This window comes from Populus euphratica, unplaced genomic scaffold (genome assembly GCF_000495115.2).
Source record: "Populus euphratica unplaced genomic scaffold, PopEup_1.0 scaffold50.1, whole genome shotgun sequence".
Lineage (NCBI taxonomy): Eukaryota > Viridiplantae > Streptophyta > Magnoliopsida > Malpighiales > Salicaceae > Populus > Populus euphratica.
Window position 1 is genome coordinate 148166 of NW_011499870.1, and position 25202 is coordinate 173367.

The following is a 25202-nucleotide window of genomic DNA, read 5'->3' on the forward strand; positions in this document are numbered from 1 at the left end:
TTATATCAAAATATATTAAAATAATATTTTTTTTATTTTTAAAAAATTATTTTTAAAATCAACACATTAATCTAAAACATATAAAAACAACTAATTTTTAAAAAAACATAAATACAGCTACATTTTCAAATGCTCTCATATGAGTTAATCAAATTTCATTCAGTTAATATTTTTTAAATTTAATTTGAAACCGGCAAGGTCAAGCTTTGAGCCACCCTACCGGGGCATGCCCGGTTTAACAAATATGGTTGGATATCAAAATAAAAGAAAGGAAATCTGCACCAGCAATCCCATCATCACTTGAAAAATCAGCAGTCTGGTCACTGGTGCAAATAACAGCAAGAAACAACGCCAACAGAGCATCAGGGGCACTGATAGTTACAGTAAAACTCAAGCCTCCACGCCCCAACACGTTATATGAAAAGTATAAAAAATATAAAGAGTTGAACAGGAACTCTAAATGCAGTGAAACCAATTGCACAAAAGCTGCAGAAATTCCCACGCAAGAAACTGAGTTTGGTTTAGGTCTCAAGACAGCACCAGCTGCCTTCCGAAGTGGTTATAGTGCCTTGCAACAATGCACGTGTTCAACTGGAACTCAGCTTCTTACCGCATATATGATGCTGCAAAGCTACCAACTGCAAAATGGAAAAGGATAAAAAAAAAGGAAAATGATATCATGCAGCTAACAAATTCATACACATGAGTATGTGGACGTCTATGTGCACAGACTGGGAGCCAGAAAAGGAAAAAAAAATATTGGCTCAGTGCGTAATATAGTGTGTACGTTCGATTGTCAAGAGTTACTAGATAATTAAACTTACAAGTCTATCAATCATTTTTATTATAAATATTATCATTTAAATTATTTAAATTAAATCAGAATAAATTATTATAATATCATTTAAATCATTGAAGTTGAATTGGAATAAGTTGTTAATCATTTTTATTATAAATATTATTATTTAAATCATTTAAATTAAATCAGAATAAATTATTATATCATTTAAATCATTGAAGTTGAATTGGAATAAGTTGTTAAGTGACTATTATTTAAAAAACATATAATAAAGATTATTTTTTAAAATATTTTTTTGTAGTGAAATATATATTATTTAAAAATATTATTTTTAAAATCAATATATCATTTTAAAATATATCAAAAAATTAATTTTTTAAAAAACAGAAATACAACTACATGAAAATGCTCTCGTACGAGTTAATTAAATTTTATTAAGTTAATATTTTTAAAATTTAATTTGAAACCGGCAAGGTCAAGCTTTGAGCCACCCTACCGGGGCATGCCCGGTTTAACAAATATGGTTGGATATCAAAATAAAAGAAAGGAAATCTGCACCAGCAATCCCATCATCACTTGAAAAATCAGCAGTCTGGTCACTGGTGCAAATAACAGCAAGAAACAACGCCAACAGAGCATCAGGGGCACTGATAGTTACAGTAAAACTCAAGCCTCCACGCCCCAACACGTTATATGACAGGTATAAAAAATATAAAGAGTTGAACAGGAACTCTAAATGCAGTGAAACCAATTGCACAAAAGCTGCAGAAATTCCCACGCAAGAAACTGAGTTTGGTTTAGGTCTCAAGAGAGCACCAGCTGCCTTCCGAAGTGGTTATAGTGCCTTGCAACAATGCACATATTCAACTGGAACTCAGCTTCTTACCGCATATATGATGCTGCAAAGCTACCAACTGCAAAATGGAGAAGGAAAATGATATCATGCAGCTAACAAATTCATACACATGAGGATGTGGACATATGTATGTGCACAGACTGGGAGCCAGAAAAGGGCAAAAAAAAAAGTACTGGCTCCGTGCGTAATATAGTGTGTACGTTCGATTGCTGACCATATCGGTGAAGAAAATGATATCTTGCAACTCCTTTAGGTGGATATTCTCCCTTCAGCTTTGGATATATTATATATAAATTATTCAACTATGACTCCACTCAGCCTTGGGGTAGCCTGACAAAAGCAAACTTATGTTGGATCTTCTCAAACATAAAAGGAAAAAAATAATAATATATACATAGAATGCTAACCAGAAGAGAATCAATAATATGGCGAAAACCAAGGCAGAAAACTCACCCATATAACAAGTCTATGCTGTTTGCTTGCATGGTATGATCGATAGTTTTCCTCTCCGCATAAAGGTCTAGGAGAACCACTACAAAACTGTAAACATCACCCTTCTATCAATCATCTAGTGATTGCATACCTGCACAACAGGTGTACAAGCCGCAAATAAGATGCATTGCTCCACAACCACTAATATTTGTTTAGAATTAGAAAACAAGATATAAGCAAACCATTGAGCTGGAATAGAAATTATTTCTATTACAACATATTTATCCTAATACATTAACAATTATCACCGAGTATAAGAAAAAAAAGGTACGTTCATAGAGTTCAAAACATCTTAATGCGATAGCTTGTGAAGAGAATGATTCCCTCTTCATTGGATATCTTAGCCAAAATGAAGTCAAGTGTCAAAAGTAGCCCTGAGACATACTATTTGCAATTAAGTTGTGATGACAGCCTTAGAAACTTCCATCTTTGGTCAATAAAAAGATGTCCTCTGCTTCCACAAAGAAAGTGACACAATCAGGAAAGAAAAATAACACTGCTTGAAGTAATATAAAGCTAAATTAGAAGAAAAGCCCAGGGGGTCTTGCACGTTCCACAAGTAACGCTCCATATACTAACAAAAATCTTACAAAAAAAATCTACAAGTGCAAGGGACTATGTCATCAACACGTGTTACAATTTGTTTCGCATGTGATGAAGAGAAGAAGGTGACAGTACTTAAAAAAAATGAAAAATATATAAATAAAATGAAGGATAAACAAAAAATGATTTAGGTAAGATAATGTGTCATTGGGAATAGATTCTTACATCACGTGTAGTTCTGTGAACTGTGATGAGCTGCACGGAATGAGATACCCACAGCTGAACTGATAAGCCAAGAATGACGCTGGATATGTATCACTGCATATTATGAGTTGGAACTCCTTCAAATTTTCTTGCTTCATTTATTGAATCATCCATTAAGTAAAATATACTATGATATCACTTCATCTTGACTTGAAAGCACAAGAAATCAGGAAAGATGCATAGCTTATTATATTCCAGTACAACCACGCCATCGTTCCGTTTGGTGATTCTGCTCCATTTTTTATATTTTTATAGTCTAAGCTATTCTCCCCCTGTTTGATAGCATGGCTTGCCGAGTAAACTTCCTCTTTCTGAGCATGACCTTGATATTCCTTTTCTTACCAAGCTCTCCCCTCTTCTTCATCTTTTCCTTCTTTTCTTTCCCACCCTCTATAAATGCTTGAATGGCCTTTTCTCTTCTGTCATCTGATAGTAAAGCAAACTTAGCAAATTTCTTTGGTCTCACAAACCCAACCTTCTCATTTATCTCCTTGAATGCAGGAACAAGACCGCTCCTTATGAAGCATCCTTCTATTAGCTGCATTGAGTTTGATTCCGGGAGAGAAGGGGCATTTTTTAACTCGAGGTCCAGGCAGAAAGGAGAGTCCTTTAACCACATCCTGAGGGAGTGGGCCTTGGCTATAAGGAGCCCACTCCGACTTTTACAAGGAAGAAATGGGGAACCCATCTCCCAAAGGCACGCCTTCAGTGTGCTGTCAAGGGACACCATGTTGTATTCAGCTGTCCCAGTTATCAGAACAACTGATTTTGGAGATTCTGGACATCCTTGCAAGGATGCGTCCTGCCACATTAAAAGTATTATGCTTTAGACACGCAATGTAAAACCAAAAGATCCTTTTTGCCATTATTCTCCTTCTGGATAGTGACATTAAGCATTTGTATAGGAGACATGGATGATTTCCATTTGTTAGATTTATCAGCATGCCTGAACATGGATTCGCACAAATACTTTTTACCTGAAAAACTGAAGGGGTACATACAGACATGCCTGTGTGCTCATTGAAATATTAATGTATTTTGCATGTGCTTGTACTGGGAAGCATGTCTGAAGTTCAATGACAGCAAGTTTATCCCATATGCATGGAGAAGGAATTTCAGGTTGGCAATTCACATCTTCAACTTGGGTAAAAATAGATCAATAAAAATCATACGTTCACATAAAAAGATCATATTCGTAAGTTCATGAGAGATCTTGCCTGCATGTGGTCAAGCCAAAAAGTAAGACCAACAAGAGCTGCACCACCTGACAGCTTTCTAAAATCAGCTCCCCAGTTCTTGTCAGCTACCCTGAGTTCCAAAGACCACAAGATATAAATTTATCCACGTGCAGCATAATAATTTTTAAGAGAAAATACTATGAGATCCTTCTGTATAGTTTGACATGATAAAGCCAATAAAATTCATAAGAAAAAAAAGTCATCAGCTTTTACCTGAATACATCATGACGATATATTCTCTTCTTGATGGCCAACTGAAAAACCCATGAAGCAGTGGCTCGAAGTTCAAAAGCCCACAACAAATCCTCTAATGCATTGACAAAGTTAAAGGCAGCATTGTCTTCCAGGGTTTCTAGCATCTCAAGGCACCGGTCCAGTGCTGAAACCAACAATTCAGGTTTTTCTGTTAGAAGCCTGCAAAAGAAAAATCACTCAGAAATACCGCTATGAAAAAATAGTGTGATGCTACTAAAATATATATCTTGTTCATAGTAGCCATAGTAACAGTTGTAGCTAATCACTACCTGATTGGAAGATCAAATTCAGCATCTCGGAGAGCATTTAGAAGGAAAATGGCGTCACTTGTGCGCTGGGACAAACTTGCAGCCCTAATAAAGCATGTCCATATTCTATGATCTGGTTCCAGACCCTCTTTCTTCATCTGTATCAATTTCTGAATTCCAATGTTGTAATCTCCATTTCTGTGATAAGCATCAATAACAGAACTATAGGGCAGCGTACTGAGATTTGAACCTGTTTCTTTCAAATTAGAAAGAACCTTTTCAGCCTCCTGAGGCTGTCCAGAGCTGCCATAGGAGACCATAAGCAAATGCATTGTGGCAATAGTGGGTTCCACTCCTGCATCTTTCATCATGCTAAACAGTCTTTCAGCTTTAGAATGACTTCCAGAATTTCTATATATTTTCATCATTGTATGATAAAAGGAGCGATCTAGTTTACATCCCTTTGACTGTAACCCCTCGAAAAGTTCCTCTGCTTGCTCCACCAACTGCTGCTTGCCAAATGATGCAACCAAGCTTTTGTAGGTATCCAATTTAGGATCCAATCCTGCCACTCTCATTTCATGCATCAGTGATAAACCTTCCTCTGGTCTCTGATCTCTGCAATACATCACAATTAATGTGTTGTAAGTGTCCTCATCTGGCTCCAGCCCATCCTCCTTGATCCTTTGGTAAACTCGAGTTGTCTTCCTAAAATCTTCTATTGCCACATACATCTTGAGCACAGAATTCCATATAGAAAGATCAGGCTTGAATCCTGCTTCTTCCATCTCAGAAAGCATGGCTTCAACATCCCTTACCTGTTTTCCCCTGGTTAACAGCCGAGCCATTACCCTGTAAAGATGCATGGTAGGAAAATAACCTGCAGCCTTCATTCCATGGTATATTTTCTTCACTTCAAATATGTTCCCAGCCCTTGCAAATGCATCAAGCATTAAAAGAATAGAACTTTTGCTTATTTTAAAACCCATATCCTGCAACTCCTGAACTACCACGTAAAGCTCATCCAATCTTCCATCAACAATCAGAGCCTGCAAGAGACCATTAATGGAATCTACAGTTGGAGAAGGGCCATCTCTCATCATCGTATTAAAAATAGCCCTGGCTCGTTCATAACAGCCACTTGCAGCATAAGCTTCAATTAAAGCATTCCAGACTTTACGGTTCACAGTAATGCAACTTTGTCTCATATTCCCGGCTACACTCTCTGCTTTCTGCCATAGCTTCAATCTTCCATATGCCTCAATCACATTGACATAAAGGGATGTATTATTCAATACTATGCCATCTGATTCTGCAAAATCAATTAGATGATGGGCTGTTTCAGGAAACCCCATTTTACAATACAAAAGCACCATGCTTTCATAGAGACATTCAGATGCTTTGATGCCACAGAACCTCATGTCAGAAAAAACCTGAGAAGCTTCAGTAATGAGTTCATTTTCTAAACAGCATTGAATCAAGGATTCAAACATGGTAAAACTCCCAGTAAAACCAAGTTCTCTATTAGTACAGTATTCCTTTAAAGCAGCATCCAGCTGCTGAGCCTTGCAAAGCATAACAACCAAAGCTTCAGTAATCATTTGACTGGACCTCGGAGAATGTTCTTTCAAGAACTCAAGCAAGTCAAGTGCCTCAGAGTGCCTCCCAGATGAACTATATGAACTCAAAATAGACAACAAATTCTCACGGTCTATTTCGAAGTGATCACTGATTGCCCGTCTCAGCATTTTTGCAGCTTCATCATAGCATTCACCCTTGACGAGAATAGAAGACATGGTTTGTGGGTTCATGCCACATATTTCTTCCATATCTCTGATAACTCTTCCAATATCTTCCACTTTGTTTACCGTCCTAAGAGTTAGCAGCATCAACTCATAAAGGGAATGATCCAGTGTGATACCATCATGAAGCATTTCCTTGTACAAAGTCATTGCCCTCTTTGGCTCATTAAATCTTAGATGGATGTCCAGCATAACCGAGTATGCTAGATGGTCAGGTCTAATTCCAGACCTGAGCATGCAATCAAAAGTTTCTTCAGCCTCCACTGGTTTGCCAGCCTTGGCATACCCACAAATCAAAGCACTGTATGTCTTCAAGGTAGGTTTAACCCCAGTGTTCAGCATCTCTGACATCACACCTGCAGCCTCCGCTATTTTGTTTGTCTTCCCCAGCGAATCAATTAAAACAGTATATGTAACTGCATCAGGATTCCTGCCTGATGACTGCATGTCCCTGTAAAGTTGTAGTGCTAGTTCATTCTGACCTTGCTTCCCATACATGTGGATCATAGTGTTATACGTCATCTCATCTTTGCCAAACCCTATTTTCACCATTTCCTCCCAAATCTCTTTCACTTTCTCCACATTCCCTTCTCTTGCAAAAGCATATAACAATGAGTTATAACTCACAGCATCTGGAAAAAACCCTCTTGACTCCAAGTCATTAAAAAGCTGCTCCGCTTTGCCAGACAGTCCACATCTTCCATAAACTGAAATCATGGCATTGTAAGTCCAAAGATCAGGTTGGCAATGATGTGCCTCCATGTCATAAAAAACCTTAGCAGCCTCCTCCAAATTCGATGCCCTTGAACAAGCGCTGATAAGAGTATTATAAGTAATTATATCTGGTCTAAGCCCAGATCTTCTCACTTCATTTAAAAGCTCAATAGCCAAATTAGGCATCATTGCACCAGCTTTCAATCGAGCATTTATCAATGTATTGAAACTTACAAGGTCTGGCTTGCACCCTCTTTCACGCATCAAATCAAGTAGTTCTTGGACCTTATTAAACCTACCACGCCGCGCATATACACCCATCATGGAATTATAAACTTGCACAGTATTCCCAGCTGAAGGTTCAGCCCTCATAAATACTTCCACAGCCAATGCCTCTTGATTGGCCTTTCCCAGAACAGACAAAATTGTGGATAGCATCCGCGCATTGGGGGAATACCAATGGCGCAAATTCAACCACTCATAGACCTCCAACGCCCGGTGCCAGCTTTCTTTGCCCACAGACTTAACCACAAAACAAAGATCAGTTGGTGTCATCTGCACTTTCCTTTCATCAAGAACATCAGCCACAAACTGATCTTGTGTCAATCCTAAAATCCTATCAGTCAAATATTTCACCCTCTCCCTCCAGTCTTTAGCCCTCTTAAGAGCTAATTTATTCATTTTCTTAACTCTAGTCCTACTTTTCCTCCACCTCAACTTTTCTTCTTGACTCCCATCATCATCATCACCATCATCACTCAGTTCGAAAGAGCCCACATCCAAGATATCATCTTTAGACATTTCAGTCAATTGGGTAAGTGATGAATGATTCAAGATTCCATCTTTAGACATTTCAGTGAATTGGGTTTGTGGAGAAGAATGATAGGTTTCATTCATTTTAAGTTGAGGCCATCTGACTGACGGTGAAGCTCTGCTATAGCTAAATTTTTGTGGAGCATTATCACTACAATCAGTACTGTTGTTTTTAAGTTCAGTAGTGGCAGTAGAGGGTGCCGATTGATGCAAAGAGCAAGAAAGAGAGGTGCTTTTGCATACCTTTGAAGGTGTTGATGGTAGAAAAGCCAGCACTCCACTGCACTCCATGCTTCAACTCGTGACAGTCTCCGATATTTTGTGTTTTAAGGAGGGGATAGGGAATGGAGGGTAAAGGGTTGGGATTTAGGACCGTTTTGTCTTCACAAGGACAAAAAACAAGTGATATAAGTTTTGGATAAATATTAATAAAGTAGAAAAAATAATATTAAAGCTATAACTTAGACTATTTCTTTTATAAAAAAAATAATATTAATAAAGTAGAAAAAATAATATTATAAATTGATTATGATAAATATATAAGAATGTTGTGGTCTAAATTATATAACTAGAGTGATCTAATAAAAAATTTATAAGGCTTTAAAAAAATATATTAATTTTTTGTAATTTATGATTCGAATTATTAGACCTAAAATATTCAATACAAAAAAAACTATATAGTCTAATTCTCAATAAATTAAATATTGAATAATAAAATTGAAAAAATTAATTATACGAAAGAATTTAAAAAATAAACATCAAAATCATTGTTACTATTAATATTAATAAGTAATAAGTAATATAATTAGTATTACCATTATCATCATTAAAACTATTATTATTTTTATCATTATTAAAAACATAATTGTTGACGATAGTGGTGGTGGCGGTGGCGACATTACTGTTATTAGTAATAGTAATAATAATAATAATAATAATTTTATCAATTGTTATTGTTATTATTGTTATTACTATTAATATTACTATTAAAAGTAATAGTATCATCATAACTATTACAATCATTGATATTAGTATTATAGTTATTAATATTATCAATATTATTATTGTTGTTACTAACATTATTAGTATTATTATTATTATTATTATTATTATTATTATTATCGTCATCATTATTATGGTTACTATTATCATCAATATTATTATCACAGTTATTAATATCATCATTATTATTGCTATAATTCTTATTATTATTATCACTAGTAGTAGTATCCACTACTACTACTATTATTTTTATTATCATCGCTAATTTATTTATTTTATTATTATCTTTATTGTTATCATTAAAAATATTATCATTGTTATAATTATTATTGTTACTGTCATCATTTTTATTGTTACTATAAATAATAATAATAATATAACAACAACAACTACTACCAACCTTGCTATTATTATTTTTTTATTAGCATCATCATCATTGTTATTAGTATTATTATCACTGTTATTAGTATTACCATCACCTATTATTAATATTATTATTGTTATGAATACTATTCTTACTACTACTACTATTGTTGTTGAAAAATAAAAATTATGAACTTGATTTGAATGATAAAATTAAAAACTATACAAATTTTAACAAAATAACAAAACAAATAATAAAAAATAAAAAACAATGATCAAATTGGAATCGTTATTATCATAGAAAAAGCAAAAACTACAAAGAATAAAATTAAAAGTCATAAAAACTTTGACAAAAGGACAAAGGACAAAAAAAAATTAAAAGTAGAAGGACTGAATTAAAAAATAAAATTAAAAAGCTAGTGTTAAACTAAAAAACAACAAAACTTTAATAAAAAGGAAAATGAAAAAATTATAGAAATCAAAACAATTGAATTTAAAATACCAATAACAACAATGCACTAATAACAACAATGACCACAATGTGACCATAATGTATTTATCATGTCAAGAGAGAGAAATTAAAGGAAAAGGAAAATAAAAGGTCACCAACAACATTTGAAAAACACAAGCCACTTCAAATAGAAGAGGAGATGAGAAGGGATAACATGAGACAATGAAAGCTTGTTTTTTAGCATATGGAGTTGTCGCACGCACCATTATAGAGCGTGTGCAAACAGTTTTTTTAAGTTAAAAATATTATTTTAATTATCAATTATGTAACTATCTTTGAACAAACTAACAATTAACAAAAAGATTGATGGAAGACCATAATAATCCTAACTCCAATAAATTAAATTTCTTAGATTCAAAGTTATATGTGTAATTTTATTATGTATAAAAAAACAAAAATACCAAAATACTTTTACCCGATATTTTTTATTTTTCTTACTCACCAGGAATATTTTGGTTATTTCATTGTTTATAGATACATTGAATTGATAAAAATGCCTTCAAATAAATTTATAATGTGTAAGGAATAATGTGGAAAGATAATTATACTTAGTTTAAAAGCAAGCAAATTTTCATGTAGCTTTTAGCAAACAAAAATATCATCACATAGTAATGGTGAATAGAAAAATATGAAGAGGGCTACATTGAATCGCTCATCAATTTTAGATTATTTTTTATAGCTATGAAACCTAGCTTTTGGGTTATAGGCTAACTCGATCGGTTCATGAGGTAGGGTTGATCTTAAAAGAATAAAAATAATCAAAACAACCTTTTTTTATAAAAAAAATTTTAAAAAATAAAGACAATGATTTAAGGGCTAGTTTCACCTAGAGTAAAAGAGAGATCACTTCAATATTTTTTTAACCTAAAAGTTAATTAATCTGGATTTTATAACTAGGTTAAGAAGAGTTAATAAATTCAAAAAATCTATCTATCTTGAGCAATCACAAATTACTTAAAAACTAAAATGTGTGAAGGTAAATATTATACAACTAACACCGTTCAACCTCTCAAAAAATACTATTGTTGACCATGTTCATTTTAAAAAATTATTTTGGTCCTTAATTTTTTTTTTGAGCAATTTGATCCTAATTAAAGGCTAATTGATTTGGATTTTTTAAGTAAAGGTGAGTTTGGAAGAATAGGGGTCAAGATTAAATGGCGTCATACATGAATGACATGCCAAAAGTTTAGGGAAAAATACATTTTGGTCATCTAATTTTAAAAACAACACAAATTATATAATTTTAGTATTTTAATTTTTTTTTTAAATTTAATTTTGATATCAAAGTTTATTTTTTTTATTATTTAGTCTCTAGTTGAGAAAGGAGAGATAGAGGTCGTCATATTCTGACGGTAAAAAAAAAATCATTAACACCGATTTAGACAATCAAATAATCGATGTTTGATTCAAATGATTTCGTATAATAAGAGGAATTAATATTAATTTTTTTTATCTTTAAGGTTTATGAAAAAAACAGATTTGAGCTCGAGTTGATTTTGATTTTAGTATGGTTTTTTGAGGTTATAAATAGGTTTTATCATGATTATCAAGGTATTTTATGGGTCTTCAATGATAGCCCAACCGTCTGCTTTTAATTTTATTTTATTTTTTAAATTAACACTTTTTTATATTCTCTATTTTTTTAAGTCTAGATCAATACCCTTTTTCCTTTTCATTTTATTTAGAGAATCTCTTTTAAATGATTTTTTTATTATACATTTAAATTTTAAAGATTTTATTTGATTCATCTATATACTTTTTTTAATCTTTTTGTATAGATAAATTTTATTTTTTATTTTCAAATAATATTTTTAATATGTGTAGCCTTATCTAATAATTTTTTATTTTATTAAATTAATTTAATTTGTGTCTTCATTTCTATTATCATTTACTTGAATAGAAAAACTATTATAATAAACAAATTTAGCAAACACAATTGGGTAAATATCATGGTTTACAAAATTAAATATTTTGATCTACATCTATTTCTTAATTTTTTATTTTAAGTTATTATTTATGATTATTTATTTATTTATTAGTACATATAGTTCTTGTTATATTTGATTACATATATGCATAAATATTTGAATTCTCACTTAGGACTTTTTTAACTACAGAAAACATGTTGAAAAAGTTTGTATATACAATTTTTTTATTTGAAAAAATATATACTTTAAAATATATTAATGCTAACCTTAGATATATTAGAAAGTTCCAGTATGGCCCTTTTTCTGTTGTAAAAGAACTCGTGGCAATTAATAGAAAGACCACTTCTTGAAATTCTTTTGGTAGAGAATTTTTGGGGTTTTAAAAGTTTTCGTTAATTATTTTTAATGAATTTTTTTTTTCAGTATAGCAGTGTGGTGATGGCACCTGTTTATTTTTACATTTTAAAAATATATTTTTTTAAAATATATTTTTTATTTTTTATTTTAAATTAATTTTTTTTGCATGCATTAATATAAAAAAATAATTTTTAAAAAATCATACATTAATATAAAAATTAATTTTTAAAAAATAAAAAATATTGTTTAAAAATATTTTTAAATAAAAAATACCTTAAAAAAAATTACAGCCATTTCCAAACAACCTCACAACCTCGTAATATTACAACCACATATACATTTCCAAACAACCTCACAACCTCCTAATATCACCATTTAATAGGAGGTCCTCCACCCAGCTTGCTACCATATATAAAGCTAACCAAGGGCCCCTAAGAACAGCCCACATTCTTGCCAACATTCTTAGAGGTCTCTCTCATGCTTGAATTTTTGTTATTCTGGAAGCAAGAAAACCATTCCATGATTCTAAAAAGTCATCAATGGAGGAATGAATTAAAAAACAAATTCAGCTCAAGTCAAGAAGCCTCGCCTCCAAGAGGACATGTACAGTATAGCCCAGGCTAGGAGAAGAGAAAGGAATGAAAAGGGCTGCAGCCCAACAGATGGGCATTGCCGTAAGGTTTCGGTAAATTATGAACAACATTTGTTAATGAGCACAAAAGAATCGTTTGAAAGCAAACAGTAATCAACATTTTTTTTTTTATCAGCAGCCAGGAGCGATACCAGCAAGCAACAGACAGAATTCTTACCAGTAGCACTAAACAGCACACCCCAAACCTACACATCCGATCTCATATATTAAAAATTTTAAAAATATATAGAGTTGTCAGCAGAAATCCGCATGAAACCAGACTGTGCAAGCTGCAGAAATTCCAACACAAGAAACTGATTTCTTTGGTTTAGGTCTCTGGAGCAGGAGCAGGAGCAGGAGCCGCAGCGGGAGCCTTCAGAAGTGGTTGGAGAGCCTTGACAACAATGCTCATATTTGGCCGGAACTCAGCTTCATACTGCACACATAAAGCTGCCACAGCTGCCAACTGCAAAAGGGAAAACAACCGTAACATTAGAAGCTAACAAAACACAAACACAACCATGCACGAGAAGAAACATTGTCAACTGTGCTTAACACAGTGCACGTATTCAATTGTTGACAATATTCATGAGAGAAATGATACCTTGGCAACTCCTTTAGGGGGGTATTCTCCTTTCAGCTTTGGATCTACACATTGTTTAACTTTGTCTTCACTCAGTCTTGGTGTAGCCTAACAAAAAAACATAGTTGATGTCAAACTTCTTGAGTGCTGAAGAAAAAATTCCAAAAGAAATATGCTAAATGAAAAGGAAAATATAATACTACTATGAACAAGACAGGAAACTCACCCATGTAACAAGACTCTGCTGTCCGCGTGGCATGGTATGATCAACAGGTTTCCTCCCAGTAAGAAGCTCTAGGAGAACTACTCCAAAACTGTAAACATCACTCTTCTGTGTCAATTGTCCAGTCATTGCATACCTGCAGAACAGCCAAAAATCAGTTGCATTCAATAACAAATAACAGTTATTTACAAAGATAATATACCATGAAGAGATGAAGATACAATGAAATGGAAATTTCAGAACAAGTGGATGCATATCTGAGAGAAAAGGTTTAAACATCCAATAAATAGTTTCCAATGACAAATAATGATGTTATGCCCCTGAAAAGAAAAGAAAAGGATGAGCAGGAAAACAAGCGATAGATCATTTCTTTGTGTGATCCATCTACTGGAAAATTGGAACGACTGAGAACGAAAAGGGCACCCATCTCTAACAGTTGAATGAAAGTTTAAAGTGTCAAGAAACCAATGTAATTACAGTTAAATCTGAAAGCTCAAATAATCTAAATCTTTACCATGCATTCACATATACACATATTGAGCCATGCCCTATCTAGAATTTCAGGTGTTCTAACAACAAAACTTATCTCAGGAGGATGAAGCTATAGATAAACCTTATCCATATAGTTAAAATTTGCCCAGGTATGGATTGATTTGGCTGGGAACATATTGGAATCACTCAAAATCAAATTATACTTGTAAACTGCATTTTATGATAACACTTATTTTCAGCAGTTTGCAGTGAAGTACAGTAACCATGGCACCACAAAAGAAAAGGAGTTACAGAAGCCTTACTCAGGAGCATGATAACCAAAGGTTCCTAAAACTCGAGTTGAATGAAGGCGAGCAGCCATGTCAGGAGCCTGATTTGAAAGGTTAAAATCTGCGATCTTGGCTTTGAAGTCTTCAAACAGAAGCACATTGCTTGATCTGACATCTCTGTGTATTACAGCAGGTTGTACCTTCTCATGCAAGTATTCCAATCCCCTTGCCGCATCGACAGCAATTCTCACTCGCTGCATCCAATCAAGAACTGGTCCTGGCTGTGCACCTTGAACTCCCTTTCTACCTGCCGTTGCAAGAATATAAAATGTTAATCAATTGTATTTATTTTCTAGAGGACTTTTTTAGTGAATGTAGAGCGTATGTGAAGAGCAGAAAAGATGAGCTCATACCATGCAATATGTCATGGAGGGATCCCATTGTTGCGAACTCATATGCAAGCACTCGAAGATTTCCTTCTACACAGTAACCGAGTAACTCCACAAAATTTTCATGTTTCAATCTTGACACTATGGAAACCTGGGTAAACAATTTCAGATATCTTAAGAGACCAAAAGGGAAAAATTGCAGAGAACAGAATAGTATCATATAACAGACAAATCAGATACAAGTCATCCTTTTCCCATTAAAATGAAAACACACCTGGGTCAAAAATTCAACATTTGTCTCTGGCTCGCTTGCAACATCGAGTTTCTTTATGGCCACAGCTTTTCCATTTTCTAAGCTTGCATAATAAACTCTTCCGTAGGAGCCTTCACCAATCAATGCCTTCGACCCGAAATTATCTGTCTTTTCTTTCAGTTCTTCCAAAGACAACACAGGCACTTCAACAGGTGGTGCTTCCTTCTGTACTTCTGCTTTGGCAGGAGCTGATACTTTTGAGCCTTTAGGATACCCTGAGATGCAGCAAATGGAAAGGCAAACTAGAAAGTTCAAAACAAGAAACCACACTAAATCAACTAAACCCCAGAAATGACAGAGCTGGACTTTGAAACAGACACAATGAATGTAGATGCATGTGTATATGTAATGGGCACCAAATTCACTAAATCTAATGAAAGTTGCTAGGAGCCCAAGTAACATAACAGAAGAAGCTGCTATGTAGAGAGATCATAACCAAATCATGAGCTAATAGAGACAGAACCTAAGTTGTAGTATCAAAACCACCATCCTCAGATCCTTCAATTCTAAGATTTATATGCTGTTCAAAAAGATCTAAGCACATAGCCCACACAAAACTGCAAAGATCAGTTTGGCAAACACTGTAAAACAGTTTCCCTCCATATCAATGAACTTAACCATTCCATAATGCTAATTAAAACACCGCACTTATAAACAATAAGCACCACAAAAGCTAACTGACCAAACCGTAGACTTCAGAATCCTATAATTGACATGGATGCAAATTCTTTTATCCCTTCCCTTCCTTTCCCTTATTACCGGCAGTTTGTGAACAAGAAGATAAGTTAAGGTTCAGAGTAATGTACCATCACCAAAGTTCCCCGTGCTTCTGATGCGCTCATTCTCATGTTCTTGGTAAGACTCCTCTACCTGACAGGTACAGCAGAGCCACCGACGCATCTGGCCTCTTTTCTTCAGAAATAATTCCTCTTCGCCACCACCTGTTCTCTCAAATCGTGCAAAGTACCCAGGAGATGTTGCATGTGCCTATACATTCCACCAAAAAAAAAAACTATTTCAGTATTCAAAACCACAATCTAAGAAACAGATATAACATAAAAAATATTCAAAGAAATTATCCTTTGAATTAACAAAAATTCCAAAAAAAGAACCAGGAATTTTTTAAAAAATCCCTCAAAATTAAGCATTTCCTCTTGTTCTTTTTTCACATATTGACAACAAATTACCATAATTAACACATTTTTGACAGAAAAATTCAAAAACTAAAATACTAATTCTGCCATTACTTCAACAAAAAACTGAGAAACACAATTAAACCAACTTTAACGACTCTAATTAAATATTTACTACCAGTTACTTAAATAAAAACCCATTGATTAATCAGAGCTTACCCCACAATTAAGATGCTCACTCTCCTTATCCATCAACAACAAAATCAAAGAAAGAAACCCTAAAATTTGGTTTTTTTTAAAGAAAAAACAGAAAAGGAGAAAAGAAGTTGGAAAGGAAATGAAGAGGAAAAAACACCTAAATATTAACTAAGAAAAAATAAATTAAGAGAGACAAGCACAGATCGTAATCGAAATTATAGGAAGAACATACTAATTTAGAAAAAATCAAAATAAACATTTACATACCTGTCTGTATGCGTGTGTGTGTTTTTTTTAGGGTTTGGAAATTTCTTCTTGGGTTTATATTTGGGGGAGAGAGAGAGAGAGACAGATAGGCAACGCGGAAAGAAGAATAAAGCAAATAATTATTTTCTGTTCTGTTCTGTTCTTCTTTCAGTTTTCTTCTCTATGAAGACGATCAAATTAATGTAAATTCAATCCCTGTAGTTTTCAAATATTAATCCATTAGTCCTTACATTATTAAGAAAAATAATACATCCCTTTCCCCATTTGTTGACCATCCTCAATTTAGCCAGCAGTTATTAAATTTAAATTGACTTAAGCACTTGACTTAAGGTTATGAAAGGATTTAAGAGTATATGAATTAAATATACTATTTTTGAGACAACGAGGATTAAAAGATGATTATAGAAAACTACAAGGACTAAGTTAAAAAACTCTTCTCTTTCTAAAATTAGTAAACAAGGACATCGCTGTTGTTCGATTTTATTAGCATAGAAAATGCTATTAACTTTTGAAATTTCTAAAGAAAAAGGTGGGGACGGCGGTCATGGAGGAAAGAGAGTGTTGATGGACGACGAATTATGAGGAGGATATAGCCCAGGTGGGGCGGTGGGTTGTTTTTATATTTTAAAAGTTTTTTTTGAAAATCTTTTATTTTTTAAATTAATTTTTTTTATTATTTTAATTCAATAATATTTAAAATATTTTTAAAAAAATATTATTTATTTAAATAAGCAAAAGGTTTTTTTTTTTTTTTTTTTTCCGTTACGGTGGTTTGATATCCTTTGCTTTGCATGCTGGACTAGGGTTTTCTTTCTCCTAGAATATAGGATTTACAGGTAATTATAACACATATAAAGGAGATTTAATGTATTCTTAAAATACACTTTTATTAATTGAAATTACATTTTTTTATTCATTAGAAACTAACTTTTGTTCTGATCTGCGTGTAAGCTCGTAATATTCCATATCATTTCGTTCTGAAATTGATTCCAGATTACTAAAAGCTTTTCATTTTTCTGTTTTCTTCTGGTTTCCTTCGATAGAAGCAAAGGGAGACAGATTCTTCTTCTTCTTCTTCTTCAACAGGTTTCCTCGGTGCTATCCCAAGCGTAGAATGGAGTGCTCCGCCTCCATCGACCTACCGATCTTCAGCGGATGACTGAACCCTGCGGTCCAATGGTCTCATGTCAACTGGCTAGAAAGAGGGCTTTATTTTAGTGTTCCTTCGTGGTGACGCCATTGCAGTGAGCTGTATCACCAGCCATTCACTAATTTATTGCCAAATCAAAAAAGAAAATTATATGCTCTTACGAGGCATCTGCGCTTCCATACAAGTTTCGCAGCCCCCATTTTGGAGGTCTGAGTGTCAACCAATACGGAAACTTGGGCGTCTTCGCTTTTTTTAAAGGTAAGTATAATATAATCCCAACACTCCGAGGCCTCTGCAGCGTGCGGAAGAGTTGTTTGAAAGACTGTAAGTGCTATTTAAAATATTTTTTATTTAAAAATATATTAAAATAATTTTTTATTATTTTTTAAAATTATTTTTAATACTTGAACAACAAAATAAATTTAAAATAAAAAAAATAAATTTAAAATAAAAAATTAAAAAACACGATTTAAACAATATTACTAAATATTATCAAAATTTGGATTGTTTATTAGAGTCTTGAGTTGATTCAATAGTTATTTTATTGTTAAAATGCTATTTTTTTAAAAAAAATTCAACTTGGGTGGCTCAATATCTTTTTTGTTTAAATTAAAATCTAATCAAGTCACATTTTAAATCATGTATTTATCCAGTGAACCGACAAAATCAAGTCAACTTTAATATCTATTTTACAGAGGAAAATACTATTTAAAAATACAATATAAATCATGTTTTATAAAAATTATTTTTTAATATATTTTTTAAATTATTTTGATACATTAATTTTAAAAATAATTTTAAAAAATATACCATGTTGATATATTTTAACATGAAAAATAATTATAATTATATTCCCAAGAGTATGAATGTTTGGTTCTTTCTATTTAAGCAAAACTATGATATATGTACATAAACCAAAAACATTAATTTTAAAAAATAAAAATTATTTAATGTGGTTTGATTTCAATTTTAAAAAATTAAAACTAATAAAATCTAAACTAGTTTAATCTAATTTAAATAATAATAAAAAATTCCAAACAGTTGCTTGACTTAAAAGCATGGCAAGACCAAACAGAGCAAAATCAATCATCAATTCCATAGTTTTTGAAAATCCTTTCACCTGTTATTCAAAAACTTTAGCAAGAAGTCGCTGGTTTTTAAAGATAAACACGTACACATAAAAAAAATTATTATGTTAAATTTATAATTACATGTTTAATGTATTTAGGAATGTTTATTTATGACATATGCAACCTTAAAAATAAACACACTCTTGATTTATCTTTAGAAAGTTATCGTGTTTTTAATCTATTATTTAGATTTTTACCGTTAAAATATATAATATTTTATAAAGTTACCGTGTAATATATTAAAATTCTGATTATTTTTATATTTTAAAAATATGTATAAAAACATTTAATTTTTTAATTTTTTTAAATTAATATTTTTTTATGTATTGATATCAAAAATAATTTTAAAAAAATAAAAATATATTATTTTAATATATTAGATAAACTTTAAAAATCTCTTTCTATAATGATTTTAATAACTAAAATATTTATTACATGTTTAGTAATGTCATATATAATATTTTCATAAAAATATTTGTAATTAAAAATGTATGAAGATATTTTTAATTTTTTTATATTAATATATTAAAATCATAAAAAAATTATTTAAAAAATTAATTTAATATCTTTTTAAAATAAAAATATTTTCTAAAAAAAGTTTAACTGCATTAATTCAGACGTGGAGATTGATTCATGACCATCGAAAAGCCCAAGCCATTGAACTCAAAAGCCCATTAAGAAACTATTTAAACCCACTCAAAAACTAAACCTTCGAAAATCATCTCTGTAAACCCCCCCTCTCCCTCGCTCCCTCGAGTCTCAATCTTTCAAACACAGAAAACTCTCTAAAATCCAAAAAACCAAAGCTTCTGAACCCTCTCTAGAATTCCGATAAACAAGATTTATGTGCCTTTTCTGGCTTGGAGAAAACAGAATTCAAGATGGCTGATGATACATCAGTTGGTTCCAAAAGAAGAATCACAGAGATTGAAGAAGAAGAATCTCTCCTTCAACAACAACAAAAAGACCACTCTTGTTATTTTTTCTCTACATTCTCTCCTCAAGGAGACTCAATTCTTTCACCTACAAAGGCAGTCCAAGAAGAAGCCAATCATCAAGACAATGCAAGTCCAACGTCTTTCAAGAAGGTAAAGAGCTCATGTTTAACTGAATCTGATAATATTTTACGAGAGAAACAAGGAGTGCGTTTTGAAGAAAATGAAGTAAAGTTTGATTTTTTGAATGAAAAGAAAGTTGGTTTTTGTGGATTGGTTTCTGGGTCTTCTGAAAGTGGAGAGTTTGATGAAAAGATTGAGAGTTCTGTTGCAAAAGTGAAAGAAACTGAGAATTCTGTGGATGGAAGATTAAAGAAAGAAGAGATTGAATGGAGTGTTGATGATGCGAAAGAAGTGAAAGAGAAGGGGAAAGATTTTGTGGGAAGTGAATGTTTTGAGGCTGAGATGGACGTGGGTACTGATGTTAATAAAGAGTCTGTGAAGGTGAAAGAAAGCGGAGGAGAAAGTTTATTAGAAGCAAAGAAGCAGCAGTTACTGGAAGAACTTGAAGTTGGTTCAATCTTTAAGAACAAAACCAGTGTGGATAACAATGTTGATGATTTTGATACTAATGTGGGAGTCTCGGGAAGTCTCAAAGGATTTGGTGAATCTGTTGGACGTTCTATGAAGTTTGAATTGATTGATGATACAGTGTTGATTGAACCAGTTTCAGAGACCGAAACTGCTAATGGTGGTGCTAATGTTGCTGAGAGGAATGGAAAGAAGAATGGGAAACAGGGAACTGATGGAAAGAAGGAGAAAAGGCCACGGAGAAGGGGAAAGGCTGCAACAACGGGTTTGGAGACGAGTGAAGGGCAAAAGAAAGTGACCGAAGTTGGTGAAGCTCAAAATAGAACAATCCATGTTGGTGAAATTCGAGATAGATGTGCACCAGATGGGGATCAGACGAAGAGGAAGTACTCGAGGGTGGAAATGGAGGCCCTGAGGTTTGCAAATATTGTAGAACAGAGAAAATTGTGGAGAGATGTATACACTGGACTCGGATATGATGTCGTGGAGGGGTATAAAGACTTGGCAAGTTCAAAGCATCAGAAGAACGTTTGCTTGAACTTCAATCCCCTGGAGCCTTTTGGAAGGAAGGAACCTGACATTCTTGGTAAGTGGTGTTCTTGTTCCCCGCCTGCATTTTCTTACTGTTTTAATACCACAACGTTTGAATTATTTCTGCATGGCGCTTGTGATTGGTTAACATATTCAATTCTTGTTTCATGTGATGTTTTTATTTAGAAGAGGCCTTAGCATCTCACTATATAACTTAATTTTAAGATCACAACGTAAAAGGCTTACTGACATGTATCGTGTTATGGCGTGCTATTCGGATGAAATAGGAATGACTTGATGCACTCTTGTTATTACGAACTCTGTTAAGTGCATTGATTCTTTCTGTATCACAGTTTAAACTTCACCGGTTCATTTTGAATAGAGTCTATGAAGAGTGATGGTGTCTAGTGTCTGCCCAAACCTAAGATTATTCATTTTTTGGATGGGAGAGAGTGGGGAAAAAAAGAAAAGAAAAGAAAAGAAAATTATAGTTAAGAAGAAAAGGTTGTAAGATTTTCAACTATTGCACGCTTGGCCCAGAACAGGTCTCCATTGACATTCTAGGATATAAGATGGTGAATGTTATCATCACCATATCTGCATAGTTGGTTTGAGTCAACTCTAGCAGGTCTTGCAAACAGTCGAGCTTTTATTGAGTGCAGATGAAATGCCAAGCAGTTGATTTGAAGAACAAATAGCCTGGCTATTTGGTTATGCAGATGATGCTTTAATGATATGCCCGAAAATCTGAGTTTTAAACAGCTGCCTTTTGTGCGGCTTCTGTTACTAAAATGCTGTTTGTCCTTTAGCTGCCGCTGGCCCTTGATTGTTTTAAAGCAATCATGTTGGTTCCTTGCTTCTCAAGAAATCTATTCTTGATGATCATGTTGGTTCCTTTGCTTCTCATTGTTCTTATCACCAAAATTCTTGGTGCTTGTGTTTGTTTTTCATCTATTCAATGGAAATTTCGTTTGTTGTTTTCTTTGAGTTCAGCAGATCTGATTTACAATTCTTTTGTTTTCTCTTCCTCCCATTTTATTTTCTCATTTTTTTCATAAAATTCTAATGTATTTTTATTTTCTAATTTTCACTCTCCTTTACTCAACTGGTTTGGGATAGAGGCTTTGTTGTTGTTTTTGTTTCCTTCACTTCCTTTTCTACCTCCTGGTTTTTAGCTCCCTTCTTTTGAAAATAAAAGAGGTAAAATCATAATAAAGATGTCGAAATCAGATTCTCCATCCATTCCCTTCTGATTTCAGCTCTTATTTTGTCTATTTGATTGGTTCACTTTCTGTTTGGGCAGGTGTGGTTGCAGCGAGGGGAAGATGGAACCATTGAATGTATTTGCACTTTGAAGAGTAGCCCAAGGGAATCTGGCTAAAGTCCTTATTCATATCCGCACATATCTGTTGAACTGTTAGGCTAATGATTGCTGTGTGTATGCTACTTGGATATAGTCATTGTACATAGAAATTCTTTCTGTTGGCCAGCCTAGACCTCTTGGGACCTTTGTGTCATTGTACAGCATGTTCAATTACATTCTTTTGTGATTAAAATCTAATAAAGAGATGCAACCCGCTACTTTTTGGTGAATGCACAGAATGCTGTACCTGTTACAGTTATTTCCTCACCATTTTCTCATCTCTCTGGCTGAAATATCTTTGTGCTGTTTATTTATTTATATATTTATTTTGAGTTCAAGATTACCATTTTAAAAAAAAATGTGCGAGGGATTCTAAATTTTGAGATTAATCTCAGGGGAAGAATCATCTGAAAATGTGGATGATGGATTAGAAAACATGGAAGGAGATGGGGTGCAAAATTGGATCTATTGAATCCTGCTTGCAGTAGCAGTATTGAGGGTGAAGGTGTTGCTACACTTTCGGTGGAAGAGTATGATGAAGAAGATGACAGTGACACTGATTATGCTAGCATACAGAGACCTGCTTTTGCTGTAGAAGGAGAACCAGATTTTGATTCTGGACCTCCAGAGGACGGATTAGAATACCTCAGGCGTGTCAGGTACCATTATATATCCTACTTTTTTTTTCCCTTTCCCAGTTATTGATGCTAGTGTGCTAAAGTCTTACTGGTATATCTTTCCCAGTTATATATCCTACTTTTTTTTTTCCTTTCCCAGTTAACTGATATTTCTTTCTTCTTCTGTTTAGGTGGGAGGCTGCTCACATTCCGAAAGTAAAGTAGCCAAGCTTGATTGGAGTAGAGTTAACAAAGAACAAACTGTTTATATGCCCCAGATTCCTGACATTGCCAAGTGCCCAGAATATTTACTGCCGTCAAGGCAGGGGGAGGATATGTTTCTTGCTGATTTTTCAGAGCTTGTAAACAAACTCTATTTGTCTGCTTTAGCCGAAAAGGGGTAAAAAATTTCTCCATTGATCTGTTCACCTCTCTTTGAAATGAACTTTTATCTCTTTTTCTTGGAGAATTGATGAAAATATTTGTCTGTAGTTTTATAGAATGTTGCATGTTTAATTAATGCGAGAGATGTATCATTTGATCCTTTTTACCAGAAATCATGCCTTCAAAAATGAAAAGTGCTTGTTTTACTCGAGGGAGGATTTTTGACATTAGAGAAGGAAAACTGTATAGTATTCATTTCTGCATATAGCTGGAAAAAACATGTAAGGTCGTTAAGGCTTGCTTGCTAGGTCATAATCATATAACAAGAATAATAGAACATGTATAGCGCTAATTTAGAGAACTGACTTCGTTATTCTTTCACTGAATTTCAGTTTTTCTCTCAAAATGACGGTCCCAGCACTAAAATTTCCCATAAGATGCAACCAGCAGCTATTATTGTTCATGGGAGTTGTTCCCCTCAGCTTTCTGAAAGCATTATTGTCGAAAAATTCAATAACCTTAGAACTGATGAAGTCCAATCCTGTAAACAGCCCGATGCTCCCAGCTCTGAGAGCATCATTGATCAGCTATGCATGGAAAATCATGAAGATCGAAGAAGCTTAACACCTTCTCAGCATCCAACTCATGAAGCTTCTTCCAGTGATGCTTTATGCAACTACCCTACCTTACCTGTCATTTTAGCTATGGATAGTGTTGCTCGAGTTTCGATGCTGAGGCAGTGCATAAAATTGGCAGAAACTTCGATTGTCCAAGAATGATCGTGTGTGGCTGTTTGCCTTATGTGCAGCAGTTGATGCTCCATTAGATGCTGACACGTGTGCTGCTCTTCGTGGTCTCCTCCGGAAATGCGCTAGCTTGCGAGTTGGCAAATCTGAACTTGATGATGAGGTTATCATGCTGAATATTCTTGCAACAATTTCAGGCAGGTATTTCGGTCAGTCTGAAAGCTGAAGCTTAGCAGTTCAACCAAACCATGTCAATTTGAAGGAGCATATTTCCATATATTGGGAAGAGTGTGTCTGTCTGTGTGCGTGGGATTGCCTTCTCTTTTGCTGTGTTTGAATTGGGTCAAATGGCTGACCCAGTTAACTCCAGCCTGATGCAACAAATTTGATTTATATAGAGAAGACTCATTGATTGGTTCATGCAACAAATCTTGTTTATGCTCCTCCAGCATGAACCGCAGAGAACCTTGGCATACCCCAACACAGAGGAGAACAACAGTAAACATCATAACATGTGAGGTAATTATAAAATCCAAATTGGCTCGAAAAGTCCATTAATTGGAAGTTTGGATTAGTACGGATTAAAAAAAAAGGGTAGAAAAATTTGAGTTAACATGTGATTCAATAATTTTGCAATCCAATTGATCCGGGTAAAACTTAGTAAAAAAAACCATTGAATTTCTTATATTTAAAAAAAGAAGTCAAAATGATGTGTTTTTATCCCTTTAAATTGAGTTAATAGCTTATTGTTCTCGTACAACTTAAATAAGTTTTTTTAAGTGAAAATGTAAATACCTTTTATTATATGTATATATAAAAGGTAAAACGGAAGGATGATATCCATAATGTTTTTTTTTCTTTTTCTTTTATAGCTATAAACTCAATGACGTTATGAATTGTAATATTATAAGTATGGTTTTGCCCTTCAATCAGATAGTAAGTGGCCTGACTTATAAAGTTAAGAGGGTCTTTTTAATTTTTTAAATACTAAAAATACTAAAATGCTCTTTAAATCAAGGAATATATGCCCGGTGTCTAGGGGTGGTTTGGGTTTTTTATGTTTTTCAAT

General features: G+C 33.5%; 2 protein-coding genes and 1 pseudogene across 5 annotated transcripts; 1 reads left to right on the plus strand and 2 right to left on the minus strand.

The window, feature by feature from the left end:
- Nucleotides 1-261: 261 nt before the first annotated feature.
- LOC105126996 (pentatricopeptide repeat-containing protein At3g18110, chloroplastic-like) lies at nt 262-8411 on the minus strand. Of its 4 annotated transcripts, XM_011028062.1 has the most exons (8): nt 4717-8411; nt 4406-4606; nt 4172-4262; nt 2916-3756; nt 2533-2598; nt 2109-2238; nt 1894-1985; nt 1337-1715 (listed from the first exon to the last, which is right to left on the minus strand). In XM_011028062.1, exons 1-4 carry the CDS (start codon nt 8313-8315, stop codon nt 3211-3213), a joined length of 4437 nt encoding a protein of 1478 aa, XP_011026364.1. In that variant the 5' UTR covers nt 8316-8411; the 3' UTR covers nt 1337-1715; nt 1894-1985; nt 2109-2238; nt 2533-2598; nt 2916-3210. The 4 variants fall into 4 exon arrangements, with proteins under 4 accessions (XP_011026365.1, XP_011026364.1, XP_011026363.1 ...); XM_011028063.1 differs by lacking the exons at nt 1337-1715; nt 2533-2598 and adding an exon at nt 262-638 and having other exon boundaries at nt 1870-1985; XM_011028061.1 differs by lacking the exon at nt 2533-2598.
- A 4409-nt stretch (nt 8412-12820) lies between these two features.
- On the minus strand, nt 12821-16829 carry LOC105126997 (PTI1-like tyrosine-protein kinase 1). Its single transcript, XM_011028065.1, has 8 exons — nt 16687-16829; nt 15895-16075; nt 15050-15303; nt 14800-14926; nt 14420-14693; nt 13629-13761; nt 13424-13510; nt 12821-13285 (listed from the first exon to the last, which is right to left on the minus strand). Exons 2-8 carry the CDS (start codon nt 15986-15988, stop codon nt 13148-13150), a joined length of 1107 nt encoding a protein of 368 aa, XP_011026367.1. The 5' UTR covers nt 15989-16075; nt 16687-16829; the 3' UTR covers nt 12821-13147.
- A 2843-nt stretch (nt 16830-19672) lies between these two features.
- LOC105126998 (uncharacterized) lies at nt 19673-24520 on the plus strand (annotated as a pseudogene).
- The last annotated feature ends 682 nt before the right edge of the window (nt 24521-25202 follow it).